The 15,282-nt window shown below is 36.4% G+C and overlaps 3 protein-coding genes across 4 annotated transcripts; 2 read left to right on the forward strand and 1 right to left on the reverse strand.

Moving 5' to 3' along the window:
* Positions 1 to 5: 5 nt before the first annotated feature.
* LOC129802466 (uroporphyrinogen decarboxylase) lies at positions 6 to 1,702 on the reverse strand. The gene is made up of 6 exons (XM_055848299.1): positions 1,435 to 1,702; positions 1,225 to 1,338; positions 993 to 1,163; positions 481 to 939; positions 255 to 422; positions 6 to 195 (listed from the first exon to the last, which is right to left on the reverse strand). The coding sequence occupies exons 1-6, from the start codon at positions 1,450 to 1,452 to the stop codon at positions 52 to 54; spliced, it is 1,074 nt and encodes a 357-aa protein (XP_055704274.1). The 5' UTR covers positions 1,453 to 1,702; the 3' UTR covers positions 6 to 51.
* Positions 1,703 to 1,822: 120 nt separating this feature from the next.
* Positions 1,823 to 9,449, forward strand: LOC129802467 (DNA polymerase alpha catalytic subunit). Of its 2 annotated transcripts, none has more exons than XM_055848315.1 (4): positions 1,823 to 1,982; positions 2,044 to 5,510; positions 8,262 to 9,057; positions 9,124 to 9,449. In XM_055848315.1, the coding sequence occupies exons 1-4, from the start codon at positions 1,967 to 1,969 to the stop codon at positions 9,288 to 9,290; spliced, it is 4,446 nt and encodes a 1,481-aa protein (XP_055704290.1). In that variant the 5' UTR covers positions 1,823 to 1,966; the 3' UTR covers positions 9,291 to 9,449. The 2 variants fall into 2 exon arrangements, with proteins under 2 accessions (XP_055704290.1, XP_055704301.1); XM_055848326.1 differs by having other exon boundaries at positions 2,047 to 5,510.
* Positions 9,450 to 12,062: 2,613 nt separating this feature from the next.
* On the forward strand, positions 12,063 to 15,212 carry LOC129802471 (uncharacterized). Its single transcript, XM_055848340.1, has 4 exons — positions 12,063 to 13,086; positions 13,995 to 14,800; positions 14,866 to 15,001; positions 15,063 to 15,212. The coding sequence occupies exons 1-4, from the start codon at positions 12,477 to 12,479 to the stop codon at positions 15,197 to 15,199; spliced, it is 1,689 nt and encodes a 562-aa protein (XP_055704315.1). The 5' UTR covers positions 12,063 to 12,476; the 3' UTR covers positions 15,200 to 15,212.
* The last annotated feature ends 70 nt before the right edge of the window (positions 15,213 to 15,282 follow it).

Here is a 15,282-nt window from a genome sequence, read left to right on the forward strand (position 1 = left end):
ATTGTAAAAAAAATCTATTTTTATTCCTTCACCAGGATATTGCCTTTTTTCCTACAATGTTGAATGAACGGTATCACAGAAGATACTCATGCTTTCTATTGGAGTCTGCGGAGTGATTCCATGACCCAAATTTGCGATGTATCGCTTTTTGCCAAATTTTTGCACCATTTCCTTGGTCAGAAAGAGAAGCTCTTCCTAGAAGGATGAAATAATTAAATAATATTTCTTTTAGAATATTGCTTTTTTAAACTTACAGGGTTTTTGTACATATCCTGAGGATCCAAATTTCCCTGTAGTGTAATGTTGTCACCAACTTCTTCTCTTGCAACGAGAGGATCAACAGTCCAATCAATTCCTATAACTTCGTAACCCAATTTAGCCTGCTCCTTGAGAGAATGTCCAGCTCCCTTTGCAAAAATTGTCTGGAAATATCATGAAATTATTAATCTAAAAATAAGACTTATCCATGGAAAATTTTACCATGGGAACAGGTTCAATGTTCTGCTCTTGTAGTTTCTTTCGCAGTTTCTCGGGAATTTCCTTTAAATGTGGAAAAGCTACAGACAGGAATTCCTCTTTTGAAAGATGTTCAGCGCTTGATTCAAACACCTGAAGCATCTGAGCACCTGCTTTCACTTGCATCTCAAGATAATCAACAATAATTCCTGTTAGAAGGTCCAGAAGCTTTCTAGTTTCTTCAGGATGATCAGAAATCCAGGATTTTGCCTTGGACATTGTCTTGCTTCCACCACCCTCAATCATATAGCCCATGAGAGTCCATGGAGCACCTGTAAATCCAATAAGAGGGACTTTCCCATCCAACAAATGCCTCATCATTGTGATAGCTTCACCCACATACTTCAAACGATCTACTGCCCCATCGGGAGTTAATCTGGCAAGATCAGCTGGACCATTTAGGGGGTCTGGGAACACTGGACCCTGAAATTATGGCTTTTAAAATGCTATTTTAAAAATATTTTGCATGAACCTACCTTTCCCGGATGCATCTCAACGACAAGTCCTAATGCCTGAGGAATAACTAAAATATCTGAGAATATTATGGATGCATCGAGATCAAAACGCCTCAGGGGTTGCATTGTGACCTCACATGCTAATTCCGGTGTCCTACACACTGTGAAGAAATCATATTTTTTTCTAACTTCCTGGAAAATTAAACAGATTTTTAGGGAAAAGTCCTTTTTATAGCTTGACTGAGAGTTTTACCTGGAATTCTGGCAAATATCTTCCAGCTTGTCTCATTACCCAAACCGGGATTCGGTCTACGGTTTCTCCACGAGCTGCCCGGAGAAGATTGTCATTCTTGAGCACAGGAAATTGCTAGTCATCCAAAGTAAATCCGTGTAATATTGAAAAGCAAGAACAACACATGATTCCAGAAATATCTTCTTACTTAAAACTTTAGACCGAGCTTACCTTATTCGAGAGAGACATTTTCTGCTGTAAAGAATCACGTATTTCCACTAAAAAACACAAAATTGTTATCGTCCGCCAGAGAAACCACCTGAAGAAAACAAACCCTAGTAAAGTGTGAAACTCATAGTTGGCTACTGATTTTTATTTAAACCAACCTCCTGAACATAGTAATTTTTGGTTCGTTTCTTGTAAGTGTTGAAGGTAAGTTACATGAGATTTTTTCTTGAAATTTTCGTAAATTTTGTTTATACCCCTATTTTCTTTTAAAAATTTAGAATAATAATAATAAAAACAATCTGACTAAAAAGCAATATCTGTGAATCGTATTGAATTCTACACACGAGCTTTTTCGAACAGTTTTTGGTAGAACTAGAGTATGTCCCAAAGCTTCCCATGGGTACGGTTCCCGCGCATTCTATGACGTCTGCACCTGGACGAAAACATCCGTATTTTCAGTGTTTTTCCGTAATAAATTGCACGAAAACTTCCTGTTTTCTTGTAGAATTTGTGAAAGTGATACATAAGCTTTGAAATGGGTGATTCAGCGGGTAAGTTGACAAAGAAACATTTGAAATATCGGCAATATTCTAATGAGACAGCATAACCTAGCAGAGCCCCGTTCCAAGAGACAAAAGATCGACAAACACGGACGATTTGCAGCCCTTCAGCGCCTTAAAGAGATCAAATCCTCCGGCACAAAGCACAAATATGAGCTTTCCGAGGAAGTAGACAATGTCTATGACACAGTTGATGAGAGGGAATATTCTAAGCGTGTGCAAACACGAGCTGCCGAGGATTGGATTGACGATGACGATGGTGAATATGTGGAAGATGGCAGGGAGATATTTGATGATGAAGATTCTGATGGAGAATCAGTTTCCACTGCTAAAAATAAGAAGGAATCCAAAAAGAGAGGTCGAGAAAATACTAAACCAGCAAAAGGCAAAAATTCCATCAGGAATCTCTTCAGCAATGCTGTTCCCAAGAAAGCCTCCACCGTTACACTGGGTGAGGACAGCATCTTATCGGAGATCCTTGGTGAAATTGATGGATCTCAGGATAAGGCTAAGGATACTACTAGCACAGTGGCAGTAAAGAAACCCTCTGTTACAAAGCAGTCGGAAGATAATGCTGCCCTCGTGAAGGAATACATGCAAAGCTTTTCCAAAAATATCAAACGAAAAGAAGTGCCTAAAGAAGAAGGAGGGAGCGACGATGAACTTCTAGATCGCATAGCAAATCAAACAATGGCAAGTAAGAATCCGTCGAAGGAAACACTTGTACATTCTAAGGAAGTTCATTTGAATGGGAAAGAGGACAGAAAAGAAGACTCTGAAGTAGAAAAGGTCAATGAAGAAGTGAAAAACTGTTCTGAGCCTGAAAAGAAAAATGAAGTCACAGAATTTGCAGTGCCTGAGCAGAAAAATGAAGCCAAAGGATCTTCAGAGTCTGAAAGAAAATCTCATGAACAGGAAAAAACTGAAGAGAATTTGGCAGACTTGTTGAACACTGAAGATTTTGCAATGGACTTTGATATATCAGTTCCCAATGTGGCCGCAGAACCAAGAAATCACGCAAAGGAAAAAATCCAAGCTATCTCCACCGAGAAGATCACAACAAATTGGGAAGCAATCGCTCAAATGAACAATGATAACGACATAGATTTCACAGCATTCGACATGGCGGACTTTGCCAGTGAGTCTGAAAAGAAAATATGGTTCTGGGATGCATGGGAGGATCCAGTAAAACGTCCAGGTCAACTCTTCCTGTTTGGACGTGTTCAGGTAGAGAATTCCAAGGAAAACTACAAATCGGTCACTGTACACATTCAGTCTGTCAATAAGAGATTATTTCTCTTGCCCAGACAGTATTTGCTAGACAAAGTCACCAGGGAGGAGACAAGGGATAAAGTGACTTTGGGTCATGTGATGCAGGAGTTCCAAGAGGTACTGCAGGAACTCAAGATTGAATCCTTTCAATCAAAGCAAGTTACGAAAAATTTCGCATTCAGCATAAAAGGGGTGAAGATTCCTCAGTCTTCGGAGTGCATAGAAGTTCGATACAGTGGTCACTTGAAAGCACCACTCAACACATCCAAGAAATACTACTCCATCGCCCATATTTTTGGTACCTCAACTACTCCTCTTGAGACATTCCTGCTCGACAGTAAAATCAAAGGACCTTGTTGGCTCACCATTAAACACTTCCAGATCCGAGAACGACCCCTCACGTGGAGTCGTGTTGAGATGGTGGTAGCCAATAGTAAGTCTGTTTGTGTGGCTCCTGAAAAAAACCAAAATCCTCCTCCACTTTCTCTAATGACACTCAATGTTCGATCAAATCTCAATATGAAAACGACGAAAAATGAAATTGTGATGATTTCGTGCCTTATTCAGGATAGATTTCCGCTAGATAAACCACCACCTAATCCAGCTTTCAATCGCCATCTCTGTGGACTTACACATCCTTCTCATCAGGGATGGCCCATGGATTTTGCTGGAAAATTCAAGGGGTACAACAAAACCAAGGCTAAAAAATTTGAATCTGAACGAGAACTGCTCAGTTGGTTCCTAGCCATTTACCAAAATACTGATCCTGATCTCATTGTAACTCACGATGCTGCTGATTGTCAGCTAGATGTGATCTTTGAGAGGATCATCACCTTAAAAATTCCTAATTGGTCACGAATTGGGCGACTTAGAAAAACTGTGGTGGACAGCAAACGCCATCAAGATAACTTTACGGGCAGGATGATTTGTGATGTGAAAAAATCAGCCGAGGAACTGATAAAATCTAGGAGTTACGATCTCGGAACTTTGTGTACGGAAGTGCTGAAGATTCAGGAAGAAGATCGCATTGAAATCTCAAACGATGACATACACTTTATGTACGAGTCTAGTGATGAGATCCTCAAGCTTATCACCTTGACCATGCAAGATGCCTCTTATGTGCTACGGTTGATGTGTGAGCTGAATGTCCTTCCTCTGGCTCTGCAGATAACAAATGTATGCGGCAATATGATGGCTAGGACCCTCCAAGGTGGACGATCTGAACGGAACGAGTATCTGCTACTTCATGCTTTCAATGAGAGAGATTACATTGTGCCAGACAAGAAGGAGAGATTGATTGGAAAGGAGTGGGATAAGCAGGAAAATGCAGAGCAAGGTCAAGGACGCAAGAAGGCTGCCTATGCAGGAGGTTTGGTATTGGAACCTATCAAGGGTTTCTACGAAAAATTCATCCTTTTGATGGACTTCAATTCCCTGTACCCAAGTATTATCCAGGAATACAACATTTGCTACACTACTATTGATGAACCATTGCATGTTGAAGATCATATTCAGCTACCGGATTCTTCAGTGGAACAGGGAGTTTTGCCCAAACAAATCCGTCGTCTGGTCGAAAGTCGTCGAGAAGTTAAGAAACTTATGGCCAATCCAGACTTGGATCCTGAACTCAAGATGCAGTACAATATTAGGCAGATGGCCCTCAAACTAACTGCAAATTCAATGTATGGATGCTTGGGATTCAGTCACTCTCGCTTCTATGCTCCTCACTTGGCAGCATTGATCACTAGAAAGGGGCGAGATATTCTCATGGATACTAAGAATTTGGCCACAAAACTCAATCTAGAAGTCATCTATGGAGATACAGACAGTATCATGATCAACACTAATTGCGTGGACTATGAGCAGGTGTTCAAGATTGGACTCACGGTTAAGCAGAAAGTCAACAGGATGTACAAAAATGTTGAATTGGACATTGATGGAGTATTCAAGTTCTTGCTGTTGCTCAAGAAAAAGAAATACGCTGCTCTCACTGTGTCCAAAGGCAAGAATGGTGAACTGAAGTATAATCAAGAACTCAAGGGTCTGGACATTGTCCGACGAGACTGGTCGAAATTATCTGTAATGGTGGGTCGAGCCATTATTGAGGATATTTTCAGTCCAGCTGAAGCTGATGATAAGATTGAGAAGATCCATGATCGATTGGAGAGTATCCGGCGCGATATCATGGAGCAAAAAGTTCCATTGCCTCTGTTTGTGATTACGAAGCAATTGACAAAACCACCAAAGGTAAGTCCCTCAGGATTTTTTTAAATATCAAAAACATAACAGTAATAACTATTATTAAGGGGCTATGTGGGTTACAAATAGTAAAAAAGCATATTTTTTCAACATAATAAAAAAGGGGAAGCTCTGCCTTATATTATTTTTGCAAATTTTTTGAACATATAAGGTTAATGTAGTAAACCATTTTAAAGTTAAAAATTGTTTAAGAAGAGGGTACTTAAAAAAATCATATACATTTTAATAATAATTGGCCAAATCGGATGGAAAAAAGGTCCTTTGACTTATTAAATTCAAGATGGGGATTTTTCCGGTGAAAGTGTGTCTATGGATGTAATTTTACATAGGGCTATACCTCCAAATTTTAAAAATTAACGAAAAGTTCAGAGCCAATTTAGAGAAAAATCACAAAAACCTCATTTTTGTCGTATTTTAGGGGGATAGGGAACGCATAAAGGGGATCGGGGAGGAGAAAAAAGAAAGAAATTAGTGTCGAGATTACGTGACTTTAGGATACCGGAAACCAGAAGTCGTATCTCTTACCGTTTGAATTTTATTTGGGTCAGAATACTAAAAAAAACGCAAAAACCGCATTTTTAACCCATTCCTTACCATGGTATTATACATCATACGCAAATTGAGTGATTTTAGATGATTTATTCCAGGGCAATAGATATTCGAATTTCTGTCGGGAATGGATTTTTAGTCACTTTAGTCCTTCATTTACATGGAAAAAATAGCCCGACAGAAATGGGAATACATTTTGTTGTCCTTTCCTCGCTTCGCGTGAAGTCATGCAAAAATTTTGCTCAAAATGGCGGACGGAAAATTCGACATCCCATCTAATTTGTTAAAAATGACCTTCATCCTCTTTCCTGATTTGAATTCTAGTTGCAAATTCATTTTCTTGAATAGTTATTCTATCTAAACCAATGGAGTTTGTAATGAATTAATGTACAGAATTTAAATTCAGTGACCGTTAAGACGCGTGTTTGATGGCAGCTCCCCGCGCCCCCATTAATAGGTATTTTTTTTTCCTTAAAAAAATCATCTATTAATCTGTAGGAAACTAATCCCAAAATATGAACATTCTATCTCAAGTATTTCTAGTACATTGACTAAAATAGAGCTTATTGCCGCATTGCCGCTACTTTATCGATCCGTCACCGATTGTGACCGATGCAATCGGGTTCGGAAATACAAGACCTTTAAAAAAAATCTAAATTTAACCAAATCCATTGAAAATTAGGCCCTCCACAAAGTGGTTGAAATTTGACCTTCAGTAATTCAAGATGGCGATTTTTCCGGTGATAGGTGTTGAAGGACGAAATATTCTTTTGGACTACCTCCAAAACATTCGAAAATGAACGAAATCGCCAGGGCGAATTTTAAAATCAGTCAAAAAACATGTTTTTGGAGGTGTTGTTGGAATAAGTGAGGGTTGGTTTGGGTAAGTTTGTTCGCTAGAGAAAGTTTACTTGTGGGGGGGGGTCATCGAAGACCGGAAAAAGATATTTCAAAAAAAAAAAAAAACAAAAAAACAGTATTTTTAGTTATGTCCAATGCACAATAACTTTTGTTTTGTAAACATGTTTTTGACATTTCAATTAGAGTGAATGAGATCTAGATCAAGTCATCTCGCTCATTCTCATGGGAAATTTTGAAAACATGTTTACAAACAAAAGTTATTGTGCGCTGGTCATCATTATCGTTATACGCCTAATTGGGCGTTATCAACAAAAATTATTGTGCGTTAACGCACAATAATTTTTGTTTTGTAAACATGTTTTTGACTTTTCAATGAGAGTGAATGAAACCTAGATCTAGTCATCTCGCTCACTCTCACAGAAAATTTTTAAAATATTTTTATAAATAAAGGTTATTGTGGGCTGGTCATTACTTATCGGTCATTCACCGATTGTAAGCAATGCAATCGGATTCAAAATTTCAAGATCTTTCAAAAAATGTTGTATTTTTACGTACATAACAGCTAAAATGAAATAAATTTTTATTTTGTTGAAATAAAAAAATAAAGAAAATATGTTTTTTACTCATTGTATCCCGTTAAAACAAGCTAAGAATTACGTGCTATAGATGAAAAGCATTAACTGGAGGCCTAATTAATATTTTTTTCAATTTTTTTAATCGTTTTTTTACTGTACCTTTTTTAAGTTGTACATTTAGGGCAGAATCCCGTTGACAGTAAAATGCTCACCGTATTTCGTTAATTTACACATTTTCATTGCAATTCTTACGCAAATTCTCGATTACCGTATTACCCTGTCTCATAATCGGTGGCACTAAGTGAAAATAAAAGAATATTGAAGAAATAAAACGTAAATGCGATAAACATTGAGCTAAAAAAACTACGAATAATTTCTCTTACAGTTTTCTTGCTCACCGTTTATCGAATTTTCGTTTTATTTCTTCAAGGATAATTTGCGTAAAGAATTGCAATGAAAATGCGTAAAATCACGAAATACGGTGAGGCTACGGCGAGCATTTTATTATCAATGTGATTCTGCCCTTAATTTAATAAAAACAAAACATTTTTATTTTTATATTTGAGGTATCTGATTTAAAAAGTTAGCGGATTCAGGGACCATATATAAAGATTTTCCAACAAGAAATACCCTCGTTGATTTTTTTTTAAATTTTTACAATACATTTATGAATATTCCAAATATTTTAGAAATATTTTTTACTTCTGAATGGCATTTATTTATTTATTCAATATATAAATCTTGTCTGAATAAGGAATACGCCAGCAATTCAAACCTTCCCCATGTCATTGTGGCCCTGAGGATGAACAATACTCAGAATAGGAGGTTCAAGAAGGGAGATACCGTGAGCTACGTCATCTGCCAGGATGGCACAGATAAGTCCCACATGCAGAGAGCCTACCACTTGGATGAATTGCAGCTGAATCCAGACCTGAAAATCGATGCTGAATACTATCTTACACAACAGATTTTCCCAGTAATTTCTCGTCTTTGCGAACCTCTCGATGGAACAAATATCTCTCGTCTGGCGCAGTGTTTGGGCTTGGATGCCAAGAAGTACAGGAGCATGGAGGAGAAAATGGATCGCGAGGACGAACTCAATGATGACGTCAATACACTCGTGAAGACCAGTGCCCAGAAATATCACTTCTGTGAGAAGTTTTCATTCAAATGCGTCTCCTGCCATCAGGAGAACCCCATGGCAGCGGCAGTGAAGCGTGTTGATGCGAATCTTGTTCCTGTTCTGGCTGCATGCGTTAATCCCGACTGTAAAATTCCTCCCTACGAATATCTGGCCGGAATCCAGAATCAACTGATCATGAAATTACGAACTTTTCTGGATCGCTTCTACGAGAATTGGATGGTTTGTGATGACAATGTGTGTTCTCATAACACGAGGATCATCACTCATGTTCTGTCTAGCAATGATCGACCGGTCTGCTGTGCCTGTGGCAATGGAAATCTCGTGAGGCAGTACTCAGAGACAGATCTCTACACTCAAATTCGCTACTTCCAATATATCTTCGACCTCACTCAGCCGCAATACAAAAGTATATGCTTCACATTGTTCTCTTGAATTAGCAATTTTTTTTCATCTCTCTCTGATTTGCTTTCAGAAATGAAGATTGCACCTCAGGTGGAAGATGCTTATCAGGTGCTCAAGGAAACAGTAGATCGATTTCTGGGTAGATCAGCTTATTGTATTGTCAATTTGGGCACAATTTTTAGTAAGCTCCACCTCGTGAAGCCATCAGAGGAGCGACAAGATGTACAATTGAATTGAACTTCCGCACTATGTTGTCAATTGCCTTGCTCACGCAAATTGTAGTTCACTAAGAATTCCTTTCCTAATTCTAATGATGAAGTGGATTTTTAGTTGTATTTGTATCACTATAAAAACCTTAAATTTTCAGATAAAAAATAAGTAATCATTTAACTGTAAGAAGTGTATTATTTAGTTTAGTTAATAACTATGAACTTTTCTGGCCTTCCTACTCTATTAATTTTGGTATTGAAAAATAATTTCATAAATCTCGGAAAAACAACCATGTCACTATTTTAGGGTGCTTACCAGTTAAACCAATTTTAACCAGTTTATTAATCTTCAATTTACATAATATCAATACAGTTATTCCCTCAGAATTTTATTACTGATAGAAACCGGTGTAGTAGCTGAAAATTTCAAAGACTCGAAATATATTTAGCCTAAAACACTAATTAATAAATTTTATATGCCATTTAAAACCTGTAAGTAAATACAATAGATGGGTGGTTTTAGTGAATACTGTCTAGAATACCTTCATAAACCATCCTAAGTTTAAAGAATTTAATTTGCGAACCAGGACAGAAGTTAAAGAGAACATAAAACGTTTTTGAAAAAACTTGTTAGGGCAAGGCTTCTTGACATTGCACACACTCTGGCTTGGAACATTTCATATTTTCCCATATCTCGTTAATAGATCTCACCCATTTTTTTTCTATAGAAATATGTGACTTAATACAGTGGTGGAAGTAAGTATAATTCCACCGATTAATCCTTAAAGAAACTCAACAAAAAAAGAAATGTCGAAAAAATTCATACGTAGACCATAACATCCTTTCATGCCAACATAAAAAATCGACATTTTGATTTTTTATTCTAAGTATTTTTAGAAATATAATAGAATTTTGTTTTTTAGGGTGAAAATAAGTATAATTCCACTCAATAAATTGAGCGCTAGAGTATTTATTTTTGACCAAATTTAGGTTAATATCTTTTATTAATTTCATTTTTAACTAGAATTAGTAAATTAAGTTTCATTTTCTAAAGTTTTGCATTAACTTTTAACCGAAATATCGTAGTAAAAATGTTTAACGAACAAAAATAAGGGAAAAATTAAAGTCTTGGTGGGGATGGATCTTAGGAACTAAGAAAAATGACTAGGTTCTATCAGGTAATTGTCAAATTTGTCAATATATCCACCATACATGCCTCTTAATGTACCACAAGGGTCAAAAACCTTCAGTTGTTAGAGGTCAAAAGAGCTTTTTGCCTCTAATAGTGTTGCTTTTCAGTAGAAAAAAGAACTTTTCCACCGAAATTTGATTGTAAAACTATGGTTTCTGTTTAGTCTGGTTATGTCCTGATGCTTTTGTCTCAAAATGGCATTCGTTAGTGACCTCGGGTCATCGTCGCATAAAAACTAAAAATTATTGCAAAAAAGGCTTTTAACAGTTTAATCAACATGACATGTTTTACGCTATTTTAAAGCTTCAAAGTTATTTTTTGCACAAAAATGAATGATAGATCGTATTTTCACTTGTTTTTACTCGGAAAAACTAATTTTGAAACTTTAAAATAGCGTAAAACATGTCATGTTGATTAAACTGTTAAAAGCCTTTTTTGCAATAATTTTTAGTTTTTATGCGACGATGACCTAAGGTCTCTTACGAATGCTATTTTGAGACAAAAGCATCAGGACATAACCAGACTAAACAGCAAGCATCATTGTACAATCAAATTTCGGTGGAAAAGTTCTTTTTTCTACTGAAAAGCAACACTGTTAGAGGCAAAAAGCTCTTTTGGCCTCTAACAATTGAAGGTTTTTGGCCCTTGGGGTACATTACGAGGCATGTATGGTGGATATATTGACAAATTTGACAATTATCTGATAGAAGAACCTAGTCATTTTTCTTAGTTCCTAAGATCCATCCCCAGCAAGACTTTATTTTTCCCTTATTTTTGTTCGTTAAACATTTTTCCTACGATATTTCGGTTAAAAGTTAATGCAAAACTTTAGAAAATGGAACTTAATTTACTAATTATAAAATGAAATTATTAAAAGATATTTACCTAAATTTGGTCAAAAATAAATACCCTAGCGCTCAATTTATTGAGTGGATTTATATTTATTTCCACCCTAAAAAAACAAAATTCTATTATATTTCTAAAAATACTTAGAATAAAAAATCGAAATGTCGATTTTTTATGTTGGCATGAAAGGATGTTGGTCTACGTATGAATTTTTTCGACATTTCTTTTTTTTGTTGAGTTTCTTTAAGGATTATAAGAATTAATGGGTGGAATTATACTTATTTCCACCACTGTACTAAGCTATTGATTAATTAATTAATATTGGCATATGTCAAAAGAAATGGGAAAATATGAAATGTTCGGTGCCAGAGTGTGTGCGAAGCCTGACAGCCTTCCCCTACCCCTACACTAACTCTAACCGTGTAGCTTCCTAGATCTTGAATCTAGATTAGAGAGAGACATTCAAGGAGTTTAAAATAAATACATTTTTCTAATTGAATAGGTACTAGGTCCAGTCTAGAAGATGTGTAGAATAGGAGATAAATTTATAAACAATTAAAAACTCTTAAAAATATTCTCATCAGAATAGATTACATTTTAAAATTACGTTCTTTCTGGGAGATCTTTAATTTTTAAATCTGCGGTGTTTTTTTTAATTCTCCACGCAAAACAGTGAACTCCCGTTCGCGAATTATTTCCAGGTAAAAGTATTTGTGGAATTTGGCAGCCTTAATTTGGCAAGATCGTGTGTGAGAGAGAGACCAAAAAACCATCACAGAGATGAGAATTCTGTGTAGATTTCAGCTGAAGTGAGATGAACATCCAAGAACGAATTCCACACAGGGCCCTGCACCCAAAACCAATTTACTGAATCAACGACGAAATCCAATGCTCAACGCGGTCCGATTGAGCGAAAATAGTAAAACGTTTTTATGAATGAATGAGCCCCTAATTAATCGACAGGTTGGCTGATCAATCAACACAAGTGGTTGTTTGTGTATGCGTGTGGGATTCTCCCGCCAACGAGAATACACCTCGAGCACAGAATTAAAAAGCGATGATTCCAGGGAGAAAACGAGTTAGTTTAATTCCAATCACCTTCGAGAATGGTTCTCGTTTAATACAGCGGGCTGTTTAAAGCGTGCTTAAATTTATGTGGGAAACCAATTATGCACAATGTCAGTGATTCGATCGATTTTTGTGATCTTTTTGGCGCACATCTTGGCGCCTAGATTTTCTAATAGTGCTTTGGAAAAAAGTGTACTTCTAGCACAGGATCAAATGGTGGATTTGACCAATCAGTTGGGATTTAGAATTCTTTACTACCACTCCTTGGCCAATAGGAACAATGTAGCTCTATCGCCATGTGGTTTAGCAAGTGTTCTTGTGGCGCTCTTTGAGGGATCAGATGGACAGAGTGCTCTAGAAATTCGTGATACTTTGGAGTTACCTTGGGAAAGGGATATAATTCGTGTGGGTTTTAGGGATATCCATCGTCGATTGCGAAGCTACTTTTACAATCAGGAAAATCTGCTCAGTGGTTTGAGCCTCAGCAAGGAGAATGTTACCATTCGACCAGAATATGAAACTCTTTTGAGATTTTATGGGTATGATCTCATGTCTGGCATGATGCATACAAGCACAGAATCATCCACGAAGGAAACATCAACAGAACTCTCAACCACGGTTGGTACGACAGAGAGTACAACAGAATCTTCTACTGAATTAACAACAACCACAGAAATGATTACAACAACAGAATCATCAACAAAGCAGGAAACTACTGGTGAGTATATTTTTAAGGGTTCAGAGGATTTAGAATTAACACAATCAGAGCAAAAACAGGCTATTTTAATAATGTTCATAACTGCATCAATTCTGCAAAAATTCTATCAATTCAATTGTATTTAAAAATAATTTAACATTTTTTTTATAGAATAGGAAAAGATAAATTTAATTAATAACTTTGATTCCTAAAAAATAGCTTCATTGCCTTTGGGTCCTTTGGGTCAATAAGTGGAAGCGCTTCAAACCGATACGAAATTGTCCAAGACTTTCAAAATCCTTAATCCTCATACCTAGTTCCAACAAGTTAAGAAATACGTAACCCAGAGGATTTTTAAGGAAACTTATGGATTTGTGAAGAATTAGTATTTTTTTTATTAAAAAGGTGGATGTAATGGTCTTTTCGCAGTTTTTCCTAATTTTTGTTGAAGCGAATAGAGAAAAAAGCAAAAGCTGAGAAAATAATGACTTATCGATCAATTGCAAATGACACGATTAGGCAGCAGCACTCCCCATAATTAGTTAGTTAAACAAAGTGAAATTATAAAATGCAGAACTTGTAACTTTAACAATAGGATTGATGTAACTTTCTAAATTTATTTCATTATGCGTTTATTGCGTAATGTGATCACTCAAGAGAAAATTAATAGAAAAACAATAACAGACACCTCAAGTATCAATTGCTTAAGAATTTGATTGATTAAAAATCGACATATTCAAATAAAATGCATTATTAAATTTACACATAAGAATGAAAATGTTGAATGGAAGAATATTAAGTCACGAAAATGCATCTGAAATATCCGATATAGAAATACAGTTATTTCCTATGATTTTTTAGGAAGTGCTGAAATGCTGAAATCTTCAAGGATTTTTATATTGTAATTTATATTGAACTCATTTTTGCAGAAACTACCACACAATCTACTACTCATACACCAGAAATGACATCTACAATGGAACAAACAACGACCACAGAAGCTGAAACCACTGAGACAACTACCATTGACCCCACTAGGACTACAAAGTATATCTTTACCTTTACTCCTCCAAATATAAGTACAGAGAATGAGGAGACAACATCTGAAATGTCTACAATAACCACCACTGTAGAGTCCTCTACGAGGGACACGGAAGAAACGACGGCACCAGGAGAAAGTATGGCTCAAAATGAGGAAACAACTACAGAGATAGCCCTTGGCAGGAGAAGACGCAGAAAACCTAAAAGACAGTCTCGACTTATAAATTATATCCGAAGGAAACGTTCTCCAATTGAATTTGTAATCCCAGAAATAGACACTCCTCCACCTTTTATTCACTACAATTCTATTGCCACCCCAAATCCCCAATTCGATGTTCCTCCTTATCAACTAACGGAAGAGTCACGAGAGGATGTGGATCTATTCTACCTCAGTCGCTTTGAGAGTGCTCAAGTTCCCTACAAATTCTTCAATACCATCATGAAATTTGCTTATATAGAATCCATCCAGTCTACGATTCTAGAAGTTGAGCTTGATTCTGATAACTACAATCTCCTCTTGATTTTGCCTGATTACTACTATGGTCTTGATCGTCTCCTTGCTGCTATGAAGACGCGCTTTGTACCCAATCTCCGGGAACTTCGCACCGAAATTCTCCAACCCACGTGGATCAAAGCCATGATCCCAAAATTCTTTCTCCAAGGTCGGATTGTACTTACAAATGATCTGCAAAATGTTAGTATAAAATAATTACAGGAGATCTGTACAATTTTTGAAATTTTCTTTACTTAATCTTGCAGATGGGTATCCTGGACATTTTTGAGCCTACTCGAGCTAATTTTTCTCCAATGACCGATGATGAAGGAATTTACACAAGACACGTAGAGCAAGCGATAACGGTCAATATTAGGATCCAAACGAATGATAATTTGAAAAGTGAGTAGAAAATTTTCCATACATAAAATGGAATTATTAAAAAATAATCCATAATTTTTAGGATATTCTTCATATTACAAAACACCTGTGGAGTTGGCCATAAATCGACCCTTCCTCTTTGTGGTAGCTGATAAGGAAAATCATCTAGCGATCATAACAGGAACTGTGCTGAATCCTTTAAATTCGAGAATTCAATAAAATATGCTGAAAATGTTGTTACTTTTTGAGTTTTCAAATATTATAGCAAGCGGGTTTGGGTTTTATGGTTTTTTTATGGTAAA

Source organism: Phlebotomus papatasi, chromosome 1, assembly GCF_024763615.1.
Source record: "Phlebotomus papatasi isolate M1 chromosome 1, Ppap_2.1, whole genome shotgun sequence".
Classification (NCBI taxonomy): Eukaryota; Metazoa; Arthropoda; class Insecta; order Diptera; family Psychodidae; genus Phlebotomus; species Phlebotomus papatasi.